Here is a 20,231-nt window from a genome sequence, read left to right as displayed (position 1 = left end):
CAGTTGTAGATAACTTTATGTGAAGAAAACTACCAAAGACGTTTTGAAGGTGTCAGTCTTACACTACAAACCCATTCCAGTGAAAATATTCTGTTGGAGTAGAACACATTGTCCTGTTTAATGGATTACGTGGATTATATTTCTAGCGTTAATACTGTAAACTGAGACTTGTTTATCTTCCTAGCATCTGATGATCACTGCACGTAAGTTCACAGTTCAAATTGAGGAGAAACTCCTTCTGAAGCTGTTGAGTTTCTTTGGCTATGATCAGTCTGAATCAGGTATAGTATAAAATTACAAAGACCAGTTTTACAGCATACGGAAGTATTATGATCTTACATATAAAATAAGGTCAAAATGCCTAGATACTCTTAGCTCCTTGGAGGCTTCCGCTGCTGAATAGAGAGCTGGGAAGCTAACGTCTTGGTGGCCCCTGTAAAGCTGTTCAGATGTACTGTGCTCGGTACCGTCTTCAGGTGATGACCTGTGCAGCATGCTGTTGTCCAGTACATGATGGCTGAGCTGAGCCTCCATGGGAAGCAGTTCCATATTCATCTGAGGTTCCTGTATCTGGATTCATCTGCATTAGGCTAAAAGAAATTGTGTCATTAATGCAGCGAACCTCATTGTTTAGTAATGCTTGTTTATTTAAACCCAAGGCTAGAAATGGGATCTCTGTTCATTTGTTCCTTGGGCAGTTCCTCTTGTTTAACTGAAGGAAACATTTGGCTGTCTGACCTTTTAGTTGTGGCATCCATAGCCCTAGCTTTAATTGTAATCAAGTGTTCTTCCATTCAGTGAGACAAGACAGAGCTCTTGAATCTTCTAATCTCATAGATGTTGTTGTAATCCCTCTGTTGTGGGGTTTATCTGTACTTTGGAAACTTTCTGAAATGTTTGTTTTGGAGTGGCAATTGAAAAAGTCACTTTTATTATGCAGTAGGGTCTGTAGGGTTATATAATAAAGCAACTGTTGCAGGAAAAAAAGTATTTTTGGCGTGATTCCAAATGAGGGCAAGCCTACAAATGATGCTCAGGAGTCCTGTATCTGGCTGATCCACAGACATCTGAATTGTCTCTGAAAAACTATGAGTATTATGTTTCCCAGTTCCACAGAGGACTTAAAGACTTAGGTCTGTGGTGATGGGGAGAAATAAAGATTTTGGGTTTTGCTCTTAGCTGCATACTAATCTGTCCTTTGTTTTGGTTTACCCTGACGCTTTTGCTGGATTTTTTTCCTTATTGACTGTACACTCTTTGTAGTTTATCCACTGATGCTGATGAAGTCATCCAGGATTCAGACAAAAAATATTTTGTCATTTACAGTCAACATGTTAGTTTGTTCAACCTGAGTTGATAGGACTTCGTAATCTTTCATCTTTCCCCTGCCTTCTCACACCACCAAGGTGCTCTTACAAATAACATTTGAACCTGTTAGTGTCAATAATATTTGGCTCACTCTGTATGTAAATTGATTTGTTGAATCCCTTCCAAGTAGGCATTTTGTCCATTCTGTAGTGATAATTGAAGATTGTCAACTTTGCTTGCTTTGTACATACTATTGAGTTTAGTGTGTAAGGTAGCGGAGAGAGGAAAACGTAAGACCGTGACTACACAGTGGGTGACGTTGCGTAGTTATGTTTGTCTCCTTGTTTCTGTATGCTGACAGAGATAAATTAGAAGCAAGATTAAAAGCTCAAACAGCTTAAACTATGCACTTGGGTGATGTTTTAGCTAGCTACAAACACATTCAGTTTTTAGAGATGCAGGCAGATCTGAAAAAAAATTCTTGAACCTCAAAGGTCAACTTCATGTCACAAGGCATGAGTAACTTTTATGGCTACACGAGCAGTCGCACATACTTCTTATTTGTAGAGATGAACTATTAGAGTATGCATTCATAACCCCATATTTATTGATGTATAATCTATTCCAATTCCTGTGTTTTGTCTGGATGCAGAGGTTGAAAATTATGATGAGAACCTCCATGAAAAGGTTGTTGAACAAGGTGGAGGACAAAAGCGATACTACTTTGAAAATCTGAAAATTAGTGTGCCTCAAATAAAGTTGAGTGTCTTCACTTCCAACAAGCTGCCTTTGGATCTCAAGGTATGGCGATGTATTCACAGCGTACGCTTCCAAGTAAGGAGATTCTGGTGCAGGAAGAAGAGGGAACAGAAAAGCTTTAACTTACTGCTATTAATTTCCATTTACTCTTCCGTTATTTAAGTTACAAATAATAGAAGTTCCAGTAACTTCTACTATTTAATTTGCATTGATTTCCAGTCTCTTCTGTAATATTCTTTCATTTTTGTAATTTCAGTTGAAGCACAGCCAACTGAACCTAATAACTCACTGCTTTACAAAGGATCGTAGGTACATTAATAGTAGTATAAAGAGCTTAAGGGGAATGCCTGTCATATGGGAGGGCTGAGGTGAGGGTGAAGAAAGATAAGAAGTTACTTAACTTAGGGAGTAGAAATGCAGGACAACTCTAAGCGTTTTCATCCAGAAAATATTGTCATGTTTACAGTCGTCCAGGTAAACCAGGGATCCCAAATTATAGCAAGAAGATAATCGTGTCCCGCGTTCCCAACTTGTGTGTTGGGACCTTCCCGGATGTAATAAGATGGCAACAGTCAGCAATATTTTGGTTCTTTCTGAACTAATAAAACTAATTTCCTCCAGGGTGGGGGAGTTGAAACCAAGCCAACCAAACAAACCATAAAAACCCCTCCCCACTGGGGGGGAACAGAGCTGCTGCCTACTCAACTTGTGTGTTCAAAAAGCAAAATAGAGACGCTGATCAGGCTTTTTTGTGCCCTTGATATTAAGGGCATTAAGATGTACAAGTTTTGAAAGAAGTTTAGTTTTGTGGAATGAATGTCTATCATGGAGTCCTACCAAGATGACCCAGAATGTCATCAGCCCTGCATTCTTGTACTGCTTTTACCATATCTGTGTGCAAAGTGGACAGTTCAATAGCTCGCATTAGCAGTGTCTGGAATGTGTCTGTAGTTTAGCTTCAACGTGAAAATGCTTATTATCCGATTATCTCAAATTCATAGAGAGAAAACAGTGTTAGTGGTGAGTGCCTTTAAGAAACTGGTATGTGCACTCCTCTGTTTGGATTTCCTACCACCTTTGGTATAAGATTGCGTATGGATATGGCTTGGCAGCCGCCAGCATTGTTCCCGAGAGAAAACTTGGCATATACATTCTCCCCCTCAACGATAACAGTCACTGGCTGTATTCTGTATATTAGCTGCCACAGAAAGAGTTCCATTCAGGTTTGTAGCACAGGAGAGTTCAGGGTAGGAGGGAGACAATAATCACAGTAGAGCCTTTGTAGAAGTTTTTCTGACTACCTCTAATGTTTCTGGCTTGGACATTGCTGTCTGGTAATTTGGTGTAGACAGATTATTTTTATTAGGTACCAGTATTAACAAAGTTGCCTTATATAATATCTGATAGTTAAACAGGAAATTACTTCCTACCCAAGTGAATAATGAGGACTACTCTAGTTAGTCATCCATTTACTGGAAAAATAAATAGGTCCTTTCTTACTCGCAAACTGAAATCAGACCTGTAATTTGCCTTAATTGCCTGCAGATGGCAGAACACCTCATACTCCTTACTGCCAAGCTCGCTTTAGTGATTCATGTAGAAAGATGCAACGCGAGTACCAGGCTTCTTGCCGCCTTCTGATTTTCTGGTGACTAGGACTGTGCAGATGCCATTATCAAGACCTGAAATAGAGAGGATCTCTTTCTTTCTCTAAAAGATTAGTTTTCTTGTGAATTTTTCAAAAATGACTGTATGTGTGTGTATATATAGATGTATGGCTTGTCCACCTCAAACATATTTTTTTAATGTATAAATTGTTAAGTTAGAGATGGCCCATGGACTAATTACTGTCTTAGTTTTCTTCTTTGCAAGTAACTGAAAAAGCTGGTGTAAATTTCAGTACACCACATAATGTGAAGAAATGAGCCTCAGGTGCGCAGGAAATTATGTATGTTATTCCAGCTCATCCTGACACTTCACACATTCGCAGAACTTCAGCAGGGTGGAAAATACGCAGCTTTGTCTTCACGGTATATCAAGGAAATTGATTTAGGGTCTGATTTAATTGAACATAGAGCAGTTACACAGCTAAATGCTAAGCATAGAATCTTAAATGCATTTTGTTTTGAAACATCCCTATCAAGTGTAGAAAACAAACAGATTGCATCAGGAAGAGCATTTAATGACTACCTAATTAGTGAAGAAATGCAGCTGTAGTAATTGATCATTGCTTACAGGTAAGAGGTTTATGGAGTGGTTGCACTCTGTATCAAAGCGTCTGCATAGCAGTGGTAAATTACTCTGGCAGCTTCAGATAATTTTGGTTTGTTACCTGCTTTAAGATGAATTCATTTGGGTCCTGTGAATGAGAAGCAGAGAGAAAAATCAAAGTAGCAATATCTTTTATTTAATAGGCATTGAAAAGCACACTGGGATTTCCTCTAATCCGATTTGAAGATGCTGTGATTAATCTGGATCCTTTCACTAGGGTCCATCCATATGAAACTCAGGAGTTTATCATTAATGACATTCTGAAACACTTCCAAGAGGTAAGTGTCATACAGATTTCCGTTGTGGCAAAGGCTGAACTTCCAGAGAAGTTCTCTACTGAGGGCGCAGGAATCTTCCTTGGCTATTTACTGAAGTGTTGGCACTGTGTTGCTGCTTTGGTACATGGAGAAATAGCATCACGTGCTTCTAAGAATACACTGCATTTTAAGGTGAAACTGTTGTTGATCTTAACTGATATTTGTGTGGTCATTTCTTCAGTGAAACTATTTTGTATAGGGGTTTGTTGCGGGTGGGACTTTTGTAATCAACCTTGCTGCTGTCAGTGTGATCTGTAAGCGGTATTTCATTCTTCCTGTTGATTCTACAGGAGCTGCTCAGTCAGGCAGCAAGGATTCTAGGTTCTGTGGATTTCCTTGGCAACCCTATGGGTCTGTTGAATGATGTTTCAGAAGGTGTTACTGGACTTATAAAATACGGCAATGTTGGTGGTCTCATAAGAAACGTCACACATGGAGTATCAAACTCTGCTGCAAAGGTAATAATTATGATATTAAAGTTTGCTAGAACAGTAGGCAAAAAAGAGTCAGGAAACCAGTCAGAATTACAGACCATCTTTAAATTGCGTTATGTACCGTTTGTTTTGTAAAAATTGTGTTTGAAGTGTAGATTATTTTTTTTTTTAACATTTTATATACACAGTTCAGGGATGCCAAAAACCTTGCAGGAGTCAATGAAACCACTTGAGGCCTTATTATTGATATACATATATTTGCAGATTGAATGCAGTAGTTAACGAGTGCAAGAATTTAAATGTTGGTTAAGTGTGGCATCATCTCCTGTGTGCAAGTGAACAGAGTTCTATCACATGATGTATATTCAAGAGAAAGAACATTATAGAAATTGGGAGTATTTAAGGGGTTATTTAGTGTAACAGGAGTTGTTAACTTTTATTTTTGGAAAGTGATTAAGCTGATATGAATATAAATTATTATGATAACACTTGAGATGTTTTATTGTCCTGTGGCACACAGCAACAAACTAGGGAATTGCTAGATTGCTACGCATTTATCTTTAGTTTTAATTGCAAAGCCTTTGCATGGGGAATGTTCTTTTGTCCTTCCTGATAACAACTGAGAGAATTCAACTATATCAGTGTTATCGGTGAAAATAACTGTCCTTAGTGCCCGAGAGAGGTATGATCTGAGACGGCAGCCAGAAGTAGGAAGTGGCTTCCATCATGGCTGATACTGTGCGTGATACTGAACAAACATAATGCTCTTGACATATTTTTCATTACATGCATGGTGTACCAACATGTACTGTAAATGAACTTTGTGATCATGGGTAGAGCCGGAATAATGCTTTCTTCACATAAGGACATGTTAGGACATGTTGTTAGGATTTGTTTGTGGGAAAATTCTTTACTTCCTACTATTTTCATTTACCGAAGTGGGAAGTTTGTACATGTATGTTATCATGGTTCATCCTTTCACAACCTATTGCACTTATACACAAGGAGATCTACTCTTTGCCCCACATTAGTGGGAAACGGTAATTCAGAAGATGAGAAAGCTAAAATGTAGAGTTTGCATAATTACAGGTAGATCAAGAGTAACATTATGAAACCTAGTCAGAGTGCCCTAGAGATCCCCAGTCCATTGCTGCGGGCGTAGCTGTGAGCATGTCTAACCCAGATACTTGAACCCTGAGGGAAGATGACATACACCTTCTCTATCATAATTACCTTGTTCCCAGCATTAGCCCATTTGGGGCAATTTCAAGAAAATTAAACAAAATACCATGTTGTTGATGTTCCTGTCTTAACCCCATACCGAGTGATTCTGTGACTGTCAGCACCACACATCCCAGCTTATCCAGGCAGCCTGGTGGAGGCTTACTGAGCTTCCCCAGGGCAGGGGCCCTCTGGGCGGATGCCTGGTTTGGCCAGACTTTGTGCTCGTGGTTCCAGTCTCTGGTGACCCATCCACGCCACCCAATAGAGTTTGTTTCTTTAGAGTTTCCTTTCTGTAAAGTGTTGTTTCCTCATTGCAGTCACATCTGCAGCAACAGTCTCATAAATCTTTCTTTAAAAGGCACGAGCCTTCCTATGTTTCCCACAAGGGCAAGGTCATTCTTTGAACTTTGGAGTCATTTGTAACCAAGGTTTTGTGAAGGAAGAGTTTCAAAGGCAGAAGGGCAGTTGGATGCTGAACTCCTTTCAAAATCCAACAGGAGCTGAGTGCCTGCTTCCCATTTATACCTTTGAAAATCACCCCATGTACTATTTATCTGTCTTCCCAGGTATTTTTTTCTTTCTCCTTGATAGATCCAAAATGTCTGTGATGCAGGTTTCACACAGTTCCCTTGTAAAAACTTATGTGGATTATGTATTTGTCCTTTCAGAACAAGGAGAGAATTATATCCTTTAGGAAGGCTTAATAGTACATTTTGGAACTCTTCATTAATCCTTCTTCCAAAGGATGCATCGTAATTCTACTGCATAGAAGATAATGGTAAAGGTTCATATAGGGAAGAACTAATCTTAATGATATGTCGCGCTGCCTTTAGGCATCTAAATCAGCTAGAAAATGGAGCCAGGAATGTCCATATAATAAAAAACTGACATTTCACAATTTGTGCCGTGTTGCGTACGTGGTACAGCATGGAACTTGGTCTTTTACTTCTTTCTGCTCTACCATGTGTATGCCTTATGATCATGCCTAGGATATGTGAAGTTTGGTAAAGAAAAAAAAAGGGGTGCAGGATAATTCCAGTTACTCAAGAAAACCATGGCTGAAACAGTAAATCATTTTCATCTTGCTATTGGTGCTCTCTGTAGGAAGGTATTTTAACGTATATTTTCACCTGATTCAGCCGTGCCATAGAGGTCCTCAGCCCTGCAGCTCCTGTGGGGCTGGTGTAACGCAGCCGGAGCTGGGTGAGCAGCGCTGCACAGGGCTGTGGCTGGGGGAACACCCGCTGCGGCCGGTTGGGATACCTGACCTTTAAAGGGGTAAATAAAAATCTATCCTAGATTTTCAGATCAGTTAGCTTTTAAGGTGTGAGTAGATAGATAAACAAATTTTAATGCTATAATCATCACTTTAAAAGTAACGCTGCTTGACTGAATTGAAAATGAAGCTCTTTGAGTTGTATCTGGTTTTGTCATGTTATTGCTTTCCTATTTTATAGTTCTGTTGATTATCCCTGTAATGGCTTTTCCATGCATTTCAGAACACGCAGTGGGTAATGCCTTCTTTCAAGTGGAGAGCTGCAGTGTATTTAAGTTGGCACAAAACCTTAGGTTAAATAAAGTTCACTGCAGACAGTTTTGTAGTTTTTATCCCTTGGAGACTCCAAGTTCTGTGTTTTAAAAAGTTCTTTGATCCTAAATATAGACACCTGAGGGAATTTCATTCCCTCTGAATGGAGACTTCTATAGTTGCCATATGCGTAGAAATGTCTTGCATTCTTGGCATCCACAGGTTATTTTTTTTTATTTCCCCCATCAGGCATGATAGCATAAATCCTAAAGTATTCCTGTTGCAGAGGTGTTTCAATTAGAAACAAGTACTGAACACTGAATTAGCATCTGAACAGAAATGTTCTGTAGCTTGTGTTCTCCAAATGGAAAATTAAGCGTGGTTGTATCTATTACTGGCAAATAGGTGGTGTGCTGACATCATGAAATTCCTGGTGGTAAAGGATTGAAAATTTGATTAATCAGCTTGTCAATACTGTATTTAATTTGCCTGATTCTTTCAACCCTCACAAGGAGTTCTGTTACCTTTTCTGAATTATGAGCACATAGTAATGCAGTTGTTACGACCCTGCTACATACATATTTATTGGATGGAAATAATTGTTGTGTCCCTCCCTTCCTCACGAAAGGAATAATTTAATGAACTTGAAATAGCTTAATTTTCATATTGAACTTTGAAGTTTCCAGTGATAAATTTAATTAGGCTTCTTAAGGCAAGGTAAGCCATCAGCTGCAGTTGCATTTCCACGTTGGGTTTTTGTGGAAGCTGGCAGAGTTCTGAGGGGCAGGCTTGGGAGCAGGCACCCGAGATGCCAAAGCTTACGTGTAAAGGAGTTGCAACAAATTGTATGGTGGGTGGGTGTTTTCTTTTATGGCTGAGGAAGAGGCACATATGAACTGTGCCCCGGAGTTTCATTCCATATATTTATTTTAACTCGGTTCAGAGCAATGACAGAGGTGCTCAACAGAGATAGGAAAAGAGGTGGGGTGTTGGAACCAGGTAGGAAAATGTGAAGGCTAGTAAGGAGATGGATATTTCTCCAGGTGAGTGTTTGACATGGAGGCATTTGTAGAAAAGGAGCATGAAAGCAGCACGAAGGGAAACAGGAGTTTTAACCCTCATTGTGAAATAAATCAAAGCAGAATCTCAAGTGGTCGGCAGTGACAGAAAAATAAAGATAACTGAATGGAAAATGAAGAGGAAGTAATAAAAGGATTATTTAAAAACAAATCATGAACAAGTGTTTGACTTGTGTGAATGTTAACTTTAACAAAACTGGCAATAAATAAGATGAGAAGCGGATCTAGCAGAATACAAGAAAGTAGGTACAATTCAAGCAGGTTCTACCCAAGAACAGAGACAAATGTTTTAAAGCACTCGGAGCTGATGGTTCCCTTCTGTTTAAAGTTTCTTAGTTCATGTAACCAACCACTCTTACTTGATTCAGAAGCAAGAACAACTGGCATTCTTGTATCTTTGGAGACACTGTGGTTCAGTAGTTCTTGGAATATTAGCTCAAAATGCAATTCAGGTAGCTGAAAAAGAAACTTGTGTTGGTGACAGGGAACTTCTGACAAAGGCCTTTGTAGATGAAGCCTGAGAAAGAAGCACGTGGTGGTCTTTTCCTCAGGAGAGCATTAAACAAAATAGTCAGCTGGTAATGTAGAAAGGTCATGGTGGCATTCAGGTTCTGAGTTCCCTCCTATTCTGTATTTTCACAATTTTTCACTCCCTGCTCTTCTGTTTATATGTTAACACAGAATGTGTATGATTACTGATGGTCCCATACTGGATAAAAATGAGGAAGGCTGGAATACATGTCGTCTTCCTGGGCAACTTCACAGTTTTTAATTTGGGTCTTTGGGAATGCCGATGGTCATCCTTTACAAGGGTATTCTAGGTATTGAAGTTGCGGCATTTAGCAGCAATCGCCATATTTTTTTTCTATTCCTAGAAGTGATTTACACAGTTCAGGTCAAACGTAGCTTTCCCTATGTTTCCTTCAGTGTAATCTTCAGATTTTTTTTCCTTGTGTCTTCCCCAGTATTGTGTAGGGGCTACTGCAGCTTGTTCAGGTAATCCATCCAGGTGGCACTGCAAATCATCTCCAGTGCAGCTTGCATTTCCTTCAAAGATTAGCAGTTCCTGTGCAGGTTCAGGTGCTGAGCAGTGAGAATCTGTATAAAAATGTGCAGATTGTGAGATGAAAGTAATTGAAATTCCCAGGCAGAAATTTTCACTGCTGGGAGGAGCATTATAGATGAGGCCATTTCCCCGTTTCCTGGCAGTTTTAAAGGACAGCAAGTTTTATGGCCAATTAGTGACAATCAGAAGCCATGGAAAGCGTCGCTTTTTATGTGCAGGACATCTGGTATCTATAATCAGTATCTTTGAAAGAGGTTTTGGGCTAAAGGATCGTCTTTGAGAAGTTTGAAGTATTACTTTATTCTTCCTGTTTTTCATTTGTACCATGGGATAAGATGTGTGTGGCCAGCATCCTGGTGAGAAAGTTTTCTTCACAATTCAGGTTAAATTCACCCTTCCTTTTACAAAGTTGCTTCTGCAAAGTGTGTGTGAACGTGCTTTGGCTGCAGCGTGGGTTTACGTGGAGGAATGGGCATGGGTGAGATCAAATGGAAACGGTGACGTATTCTGTGGGAAGAACCGTTCTGATCTGGACTTGATGTCTTAAAACGTGCGTGCTCGGAACCCAGCTGGCACAGGGGCGGCAGCTTTGCGTGAGCCTTTTCCAGGAGAAAGTACCCAGCGGGCGGTGAGAATCCTGCACAGCGCAGCCGCTGCGGAGCATGAGGTGCTGAGCTGTGTATAGAAATTTGCAAGTGAGCATCTTGACAAAAAGACAGAAGGGGGGGGGGGTCTCAGAGAACTTTTATGTTTTACACCTGCTCTAGAGCTTTGCAAAATAAAATACAATGTTCCTGTTTTGCTGACTCATTGGGGAATTAGGTGAAAAAAGGAGAACTTAAAATGTGGTATGCAAAACGTTGCCAAATCATACTGTGAAATTAGAAATGAACATTTATCATAGAGATGAAATGAAATTTGATCTTAACCTACAGTTTTTGAATGGTTAACATGTCATGAAAACAGGGACATACATCCCATATATTACCATTCGCATCTGAAGGAGAAAAAATGGGGCGTGGGTTGGGAATTAATGACTTCAGTCCTGACAGAAGGCTCACTGCACCTCCCTACTGTGTATATAAAGTTATGTAGTTGTGTAGAATATGCTAAATAGTACAGATTTAAACTTGAAGTTCTTTGGTGGCCCATCCCTGAGGAGGGAAAAGAGGACGTTTACGTCCACGGGAGGCGGCAGCACCTTCCGAAGCTGTAACGATAGATGGTTGGCATCAGCTCAGCAGATCCAAACGCATCGTCCCTCAGAGCTGTTTGCTGCTTACACAGCACACGATGGCAGGCGGAATTAACGGGTCTGCGTTTTGCATTAGGTTTTCTTCAAAACTTTAATGGAAACGTGGAAAACCTGTGGGCTTTTAAATAGGGGTTCATCCAGAGCCGGGGACTCGTCCCAGGTGACCGTGGCAGGGAAGAGACTGGCTGCTGGGGTGGCTGCAGCTGGAAGTGCCCTGGGGAAATAAAAATCCACAGAGTTGGTAAAGATGGTGTTAAAACCCGAGCGTAATGTGCCGCCTCCAAATACATTGTGGTTAGCTATTAACTGCAGAACCAGGCTCGATCTGTCAGGGTTTTCTCAGGTTTTCAGTATATAGAGGGGGTTTTAAGGAGGGAGGTGGAGGAGGGCAAATAATTCCATTCCCAGAAAATAAACAAATAGGAAGACCTTAAAGCTTTGCGAGAGTTGGAAGTTGGGGGGAGGGGAATTATCTGTTAAGAGTATTAGTTGTTTAATAAAGCCAGTTGTCCTCCAGATGAACCCGCCAGTGACTCTGCAGTTGGGGTCATTCCAAGTTCATGCTGTGGACTTTTCCCTGCCTGTGTCTGTGTGAGGGGTTCCTGCGGGGTGGCTGCCTGGCCCGGGACACCGGGCTGTGCCCAGGGGGCACCTGCTGCTGCCAGCCCGGGGGGGGGACCCCAGGCACCGGGGGCTCCCTGCCCCCCGGCCCCCTGGGCATCCACACGGGCAGCGCAGCGGGACGCTTCGCACGTCACCAGCCAGCACGCCGCTGTCGGGATGCATTAGGAAGCTTAGTTGATGATGGGATGTGAGCTAATTAAAGCTCCGTTACTTTAGTTATATGACATAAATAGGGGTGGAGAATGCTGCACCGAATCTCAAACACATTTGTTCAATGGGAAAAGCTGTTGCCTCCTCTTGGATGTCAGTAATGTAGAGAGGGTCAAAGTTTATGTCTGAAAATGAGAAGCTGATGATAGCATTTTGCTGATTTAGTATTCTCTAAATTGAGAGTGTGTCAGTTCCATTCACAGTTCCATTACATGTTTCTCTCTACGCGGTTCGACTCGGTTATAAATGCCTTCTGGGCTCAGCCTGAACTGCCCTTTCTGTTTAGGATTGCGTTTAACAGTTGACCCGGGTATGTATTAGCACGTGAAGGAAAGCATAAAAGTCTGGAGAGTATAAATTTACCTGAGTTCACAGACTTTCTTGCTTAAATATCTTGAGTAATTCTTCCAACGCTGACAGAAGCCATGGTAAAAGTATTTTGTGGAACAGTTTCAGATAGCTAGGCCTTTTAAATCTGACAAGTAAACACCTGCTGTTTTTTCAAATCCTTAAAGCATTTAATTTTTTGATCCCAGTATAATGCCCAGTTGACCACAGCAATATGAAAGGAGGAAGCTGTGCTGGCTGGCTGCTTGCTGATGTCCAGTTTGTGAAATTAAACAAGCAGCGCTTCTGATCCATAACTGTGCATGTATTTGGATTAGTAAAGAAGCTGCTCTAGAAGTTATTTTTATGGTTAGTTACAGAAATGTCTTAAGTATCAGTCATGAGACACTGCAATAAAAGCAAGGAAACTCAGGCTGAAGAATTTACTAGACAACTTTATCTGTCCCACTGCACATAGTCATTATGTGTATCCAAGAATACTGCACGTCTTTTTTCTTTTTACCCTTCCAAAAGAATTAACAGCAAGATTTTGAGGATAGCTAACTACTCTACTGCAAATCCTAGCAGCGTGTACCGCTGTCTCCTTAGCCTGTGACATGTACACTGTGAAGGTTTTTGCCTCCTTGTAGCGAAATAAATGCTTTATTTTGAACTGTTGCCTTTCACTGTCAGAAGTCAGTGTCGAGACTGGCTTCCTCAGGCTGCAGAGATGGTGATGTTTAATGATACCGCTAGAAGGCAAGTAACCACCAGGGATGAGACTTAGAGGTAGGTGTTAAATGTTTAGACATGGTCCACTGTAATTAATCACTTGGCTGAACTGCGCTTCCAAACCTTCTGTTCAGTAAGGAAGGGAGTGCATGTGTGGTTTTTTTTTTTTAAAAAAAAAAAAGCCAAAACACAACTTTAAAGAAGGCAGCCTCCAGTGCCTAACGCTGTCAGTCTACTTGAGTTTATGTAACTTGTAGCTATGTTTTATGTTAAGGTAACTTTTAAATATATATATAAAATATGTTTTGACATTTTATTTTAAATGTATCTAGATAATAGCTAAAGAAACATCATGATGTCATGGTAAAAAGACAGCTTATTGTGTCGGTGTAAAACATTTTGTACTATATATGAATATATCTTTTGGCACAGGGAGGTGTCAGTATTTTCCAGCTAATATTTATTTAGTGTGTATATATTTATTAGGGTTTTACTGTTAGGTTCACTGATGTGGGATGTTTGTGCCTTTCAAGCCACCTGTGCTGTGATGCCTGTTGCTTCTGTTGGTAGTACCTCAGAAAGAGGGTACATGTCAGGGTGGCGGAGGGGAGGACAGTGATGCTGCAAAACCAGTGTTCCTGTTGGGGCTTAAGGAAGAATGTATCTGACAGAACTCAAATAATCACTGGGTTTTTCCTTTACCTATACAGCCTTTGTTTCTTGTGATAAGCAGGTCTTCTCTTTCACGTAGACAATTGTATTTAGGGGAGTTACTATTGAGACTGTGGAATGAGTTTTAATCATCATGCCTAGGGATTTCTGTTGTTTGGAAAATATAAGATTGTGTATAAGAACTGAAGGTGACAATTCACAGTTTACATTAGACTTTCTAACCTAAATAAATTTTAAATACTCTTTTCTACCTTGCTGAAATAACATATTTAAATTTGTGCTTTGGTCTCTGAGATCCAGCCTTTATTATTGGAGATAAAGGTATGAACATCATTGATGCGTGGTGTTCAAGGTTTTTTTGAAAGGTGGGGTGAGCGTTGAATGGACTTCAACAAAACTTTTTCAACGGGTCGTGCAAAGCAAAAGTGAGAACTGAGCAAATGCTGCGAGTCCTAATTTACAGGCAGTTCGTGTAAGGTTTGCACAGAAGTGATACCTGACCTACATTTAATTTCATCACTTCCTCCCTTAAAATTTCATCTTGGAATGTTCTACTTTGCTCAGTCAATAATATTTGTAAATGTACCATTCTCTGATGCTAGAATTACAATGGAATGTTTGGACTAAAGTCATAATTGTGTATTTATCTTTTTGGGATGTCCTTAGAGAACCAGGCAGTGCCAAGAGCTTAAAAGGCTTTAAAAGATTACTGAAACCTTATTTCCATGCTGTGTGCTTCATGCATCTGGCTCAGAGGGAACATGCAGTACAGAGGCTCGAAAGAGTTTTCATTTGCTTTGAATTCTCCCTGTGCCCTCTAAGCGTGTTGTTTGGCACCAGCTTTGATTTGCAGATGCTGTATACCGGGCGGGTTTGGGTTTCGTCTGTTGCTGAAGCAGCAAATGATACATAGTCGGTGGTAAAAGTTTTTGCGGCAAAACTTTCTTAATTATTGGCCCTTTAAAAAGAAAGAAAAACAAACATATGCACTAAAACATGAGTGGATTAGTTTCTTGTACAGATTCAACTGCTTTTGCAGATCTTGTAGATAGTTAATACTGATTGGTGACACTATTTAAATGTAAAACAAAACGATGAATCATCTGTTTACTTGAGTCCGCAGAGCTAAGGCCAGCGTGCCCCAGGTTTATGGAACCATAATAACATTTTCAATGATCGTGAAGTGCTGAGTGGTTTACATCTTGTTCCAGAGACAGTGCTCAGAGTAGCATCACGTCCTGGAATTTGGAAGAAAATGTGAAAGTGGACGTATCCCACCCTCCTCAGGAGAATCAGTTTATGTTAGGCCACATAAGCTTAAGTTAATGAAGTGTGGTGGGTCATAATTCCTGCTTGCAGTGTATTTCCAGGTGGTACCTTCACATCGTATGTGAACAGTGTGGGGTGAAAAACCAGGGATCGAGTGTCTGTGGAACGCAGACCTGGGAGAAGAGGTCAGTGTGCTTCCACGGAGGGGCAATGCAGAAAGTGCCATCTGCTTTGGGGAGAAAAAGCGTCAGAGGAGAAAGGGGTGTCTGTGAGGGAAGTTGGCCACATGCTCAGATCCACGGAGCTTCTTGGAGAGGTTCTCATTTTTCTGTCCAGGCAGAACGGATAAGGCAAAGTATGAACCAATGCATATTAATGATAAGTTGAAATATTTTTAGTAATTGAAATTACAGAACTTTGAATTAGTAGCCTGGAAGACCCACAGTTCACTTTGTTTGGGGATGGCAGGTTGAGAGGTGAAATACCTGCCGCCTTACCTGTGCCTGCTGTGTGGGCTGGCTCTGTCCGGGGGCACGTGTGCGCCTTTTGGTCAGGAAGCAGGTACCGTGGCTTAGCTGATACTGATGGATTGTGTTGCAGTTCTTTCTCAAGGAAAAGGGTATCTGAAATGGGGAAAAATGCAGAGATAAAAGACCAAGTCAGTAGTTTGGTTTTTTTTTTCATCGGCAAGTAGACAAAGAACTTATTATGAAAATGAGGATAGAAAAGGAGGGGGGCTGGTTTTAGAACTCCCTTGATTAGTTTCATATTTGTTCCACAGACTGTTTTATTTAGTTATGTTGGCATTTACATACTCTTAAGCACACTTTGAAGTTACCAGGTCACACCTTATTAAAAAAAACCAAGGAGGACAAGGGTGGGTCACACTTTTGTTGTCACCTTTGTTTATCTGGAGACTATCTTCTGCATGACTGGGTTAACAGCTCAGCAAGCCACCATCACTGCTCTTCCACAGGTCTTAATATCTAATACCGCATCTCTCGAAGGAGGCAGCTAAAAGCGAGACGTTTGGGGGGTGGGGGGGGTGGGGAGGCAAGTCTGCTCTTGTGCTTTAACTTGTTCAAACCTCCCTACAGAGTTTAAGCTGGACTTAAACTGCTTACGTTCTGATGCTTACATGGATTTCTAATCCTGAAGTAACTTGCTACTACTGAGTAATTTTTCTCAATACAGTGATTAGAATCTACACAGACTGGTCATAAGGTGTTGTGCGGGTGGGTGGGTGAGGTGTTTTTTATGTTAGAAATCTTTATTTTTCCTATTTATATGGGTAGACACAATCCTGTTTATCAAAACAGGCTTCAGAAACCATGTTGGGGCAAGTATTTCTGAGGTGCACAGGGAAACACCTGCTAGCAGTCCTTTTCTGTAATAATATTCTGAATATGAGGTCAGGTCTCAGTTTTTCTGTCTCCTTTTTTTGCCTCCCTCCCTCCCTCCACCAAGCTTCTGTTTTGTATCTGATTACATCAAACTAAAGGTCAACAGATAACAATAGATCACTTTTATTTGGTACTTTTTCATTGACGCGTACTCAGTAATGGTCAGAGTTCTCAGACCAGATCCTGTTTGGACTTGGGTATCCTTTCATCTGCAAGTATGTCTCAGGTCTTCCCACACACTGCTAAAGGTGAGTGTAAGGAGTAAAAATGCTCCATGCACACATTCAGGGTTGCCCCTAGGCTTTTGTTTTACAGTGTGTAGTACCTGGGGAGGCTTGTCAGCATAGCCTCTTCCAGTGCACCCCCCACCCTGTGTGCTGCAGTGGACGTGGCATGGCTCCCCCGCCAGCTCTTCCCACAATGGGGCTGTTTCTACATTGTGTTACTGAAAATCATTAATTCTTGCAAATGTTTTAGTTTCGTTATGGGTGTATTTGAAGTTTTTCACATATCTTTGCAGAAGAAAAGTGCTGCATCTAAATAACGTTCCCCTGAGTTTCTGGAAGGTCACTGGCCCTTCTGGTACATCTTTCACAGACTACATTTGTTTTGGCTTGGCTGCTGCAGTTGGGCACCTGCTTGGTTTTTGGACTGTCACCTCAGGATGTAGGATGCACCAGTGGACAGCTCAGGTCCATCTGTGTCAGAGCTTTCTTCATGGCAGGAATGGTGGAGTGACTGCAGACGTGTAACAGAAGGAGTTGTGTAAATCTGTTTCACAACCAGAGTCTAGTTTTCCTCAGCAAATGGATGTAAGAGATGTTGTTCTGATAGTGACAGAAAAGGTTGGTTCTACTCTTGCAGTTCGCCGGGACCTTGTCGGATGGTTTGGGAAAGACAATGGATAACAGACATCAGACCGAACGCGAATACATTCGGTACCATGCTGCAACGAGCGGCGAGCATCTCGTAGCTGGAATCCATGGACTTGCACATGGTAACCCTTAGCTGTAATTTTAACTTCTTTCTCTCTTAAAAGTAATGGTCTGGCTGAAAAGCGCAGTTTGTACCAGTACTGGGTGATACTGGAAGCCAGGGAAGTGGAGCTGTCCCAGGCTTTGTGTTTGACTTTGAGTGCTTGCAGGTCGAGTGGGGGCACGGGCAGATCGTAGTTGACAGAAATTACATTTAAGAATAAGGGCTTTCACCTGTAACTAAGTAAAAGCTTTTCTTCCAATTAAAATGAATTTTTGAACAAAGTTCATCCAAAACTTCAATTTCTTTATAGAGGCATAAAATATCCATAGGGACAGGTTTGTTGAGGGCCAGACATTAAAATTAAAAAAAATTAAACAAACAAACAAAAGAGTATGGCTGGACTTATAGCTTTCAGTTCCAGAACCCCGAGTTTCCTCAGAATCGGTACCTCAGTTCACAGGCACATTCCACCAGTTGGGTTATTTTGTGGTTCTGTTTTGGGTTTTTGTCTACTAAGAACTAGAGAAGTGAATTTGTGTAAAAGGCAGCGAACTAATCTTAATTTGGCCGAATCTCACATCAATTTAGTTATGATTTATCTGTTGAAGAAGGTTAAATTAATACAAGCCAAGTTTAAATCAAATATTTATATTTTGCATCATCATGACTGCATTTGTTTAAATGTCATTCTTCTAGTGCAACTGGTGCAGCCCGTGTAAGGACAGTCAGCCTTTCACCAACAGGGCAGTCTTGTCTGTGCTAAGCAAAAGTCATTAGCTGGACTTTTGTCATAAAGAGTTGCCGTAGGTATTGAAATGGGTCGTGAGAGAGGTTTCTCTCTCCCCACTGTGCTGTAAAGTCTGAAATAAATCATATTGGTAGAAATGCAGAAAATCAGAAATAAGTCAGTCTTTGCTAAAAAGTCAGTTAAAAAAGCACTTTGTTCTATTGCATTATCCAGTAATTAGCGGGACTGTTTTTGTCTTAATTCTGTAGAGTTTTTATATGCTTCCCATTCAGGTTTTTTTGTTTCTTTTGGGGGGTTTGGGGTTGTTTTTTTGTTTGTTTAGGCTTTTTTCTTTTTTTTCTCTTTTTTTTTTTTTTTTTTTAAAGCAAGTAACTGCTAAATCCTATCTGTTGAAATGTAGGAATTAGCCATAAGCTCTAGTTACTCAAGAGAAGTGATTTAAGTACTTTCTCCTTCTCACGTCTGGAAGCTGAGATGCTGCCTGGTCTGTACTTCAATTACAGAACTTAAAAAGAGGACCTGGCTGCTGAAAGATGAAGAGCCAAATAGCCGTAAATGTTTTTAAATGAGCGCTTAGGCCAGTTCACTAAAAATTGTGATATACTAATTGTGGAGATGTGAGATCTGTGAAGAATATTCTCAGGTAATACGAACTGTTCCAAGTTTTCAGAAGCCACAGTAGGCTCTTGATTTCTTCAGAGCATTCAGATTCCCAGCAACGGAAACATGCACAGAGATGACTGTCGGCAGCATCACAGTTACAATCACACGATGCCAGTTTAAAGTAATTGACTTTTTTTTTTCCAGTGGAGAAATGCACTTTTCTATTTTATGTCTCAAATTGTTAGAAGCTCTTGTGGGAACAGAGTTTTGTCACATTGTAAGTAAGCCCTTCACCTCAGGAACAGATGAGAACTGTTTGTGTAAATACAGCTGGGAAATAAAACAGTATGGAAATATTTCAAAATATGCATATTTAATAAGGAATTACATTTCTTTTGTGGGACGTTGTTGTGTGTATACTACACGTACAAAGTGATTAGCTAATGTAATCAGTTTTGAAACAGGTTTTGTATTGCACTAAATGCACAGTACATTTCTGTCAAGCTTGACAGTAAATCGTGTAGGCAGGCAGCATCAGCTGCGGCAAGGCTCTGTAATTTTTAGAGCCAATACTGCTGGCCTACTTTGTCGTTCTTGTCTCTGCTAGGTATCATTGGAGGGCTGACAAGTGTCATAACTTCAACAGTCGAAGGTGTGAAAACTGAAGGAGGCGTCAGCGGCTTCATATCGGGCCTTGGCAAAGGGCTGGTCGGCACAGTGACCAAACCTGTGGCGGGAGCTCTGGATTTTGCATCGGAAACTGCACAGGCGGTGAGGGACACTGCGACCCTCAGTGGCCCCAGGTCAGTAAGCAGTTCACATTTCTGATCCTTAATGCTATAAAAATGTGTATTAATTACCTGCTGCTGTTTCTGATCTGATTATCTTTCCTTACCCAAAGAAATGACAACTTAATCAAACTGACTGTGAGTTGTTATTAGTGCTGCAGCCCAGTGCTTTCAGTTGGCTTTTTCTTTAATAGATGCCATTTGTCGATACTATAAAAAGACTGAAATTTGCACAGAAAAGCCACGCCATAAAATGGGATTTCTTAAGCTGCAGCATTAGATTAAAGCAAATTTTTTAGAGGCTGTATGTAATGAGATGAAACTTCCAGCATGGAATCCTTCCACAGAATTGAAATGGGAGAGTTGTTCTCCCTGCTCTACCTGCACGTTCCATTTGGCTGTGTGGAAAAAGAGTTCTTCAAAGGTTTGAAGAGTTCTGGCATCAGTCTATAGTGCCATTATCTTCTAATTTTCATTTTGTACAATAGTTCTCATAGCAAGTGTGGATATATGCCCCCATGTCTGCGTGCTTATCTGTTCCCCATACGTATGTGGATGTTACGTGTCAGCACAGCAGCACAGAGGCTTTGGCTTCCTGCCTGTGCTCAGTTACTGGCATGATGTGGTCTCTACAAA

The 20,231-nt window shown here is 40.8% G+C and overlaps 1 protein-coding gene across 6 annotated transcripts in view; it reads left to right on the top strand.

Annotated features, from left to right (window-relative positions):
* The window catches only part of VPS13D (vacuolar protein sorting 13 homolog D), a 107,521-nt gene that overhangs the window by 61,700 nt on the left and 25,590 nt on the right, over positions 1 to 20,231 (top strand). For all 6 annotated transcript variants that reach the window (XR_008820604.1, XM_056330492.1, XM_056330494.1 and 3 more), the window contains 6 exons: positions 185 to 281; positions 1,961 to 2,109; positions 4,482 to 4,616; positions 4,946 to 5,113; positions 17,343 to 17,475; positions 19,415 to 19,610. Coding sequence is in view for 5 of the 6 variants with exons in the window: in XM_056330492.1 (XP_056186467.1) it covers positions 185 to 281; positions 1,961 to 2,109; positions 4,482 to 4,616; positions 4,946 to 5,113; positions 17,343 to 17,475; positions 19,415 to 19,610 (878 nt within the window). In the remaining variant the exon portion in view is untranslated. The remainder of the gene's footprint in view (positions 1 to 184; positions 282 to 1,960; positions 2,110 to 4,481; positions 4,617 to 4,945; positions 5,114 to 17,342; positions 17,476 to 19,414; positions 19,611 to 20,231) is intronic.

The sequence above is a fragment of the Falco biarmicus genome, chromosome 3, assembly GCF_023638135.1.
Source record: "Falco biarmicus isolate bFalBia1 chromosome 3, bFalBia1.pri, whole genome shotgun sequence".
Classification (NCBI taxonomy): domain Eukaryota; kingdom Metazoa; phylum Chordata; class Aves; order Falconiformes; family Falconidae; genus Falco; species Falco biarmicus.
The sequence above is the reverse complement of the archived record's forward strand: the minus strand, read 5'-3'. Positions and strand labels throughout refer to the sequence as shown.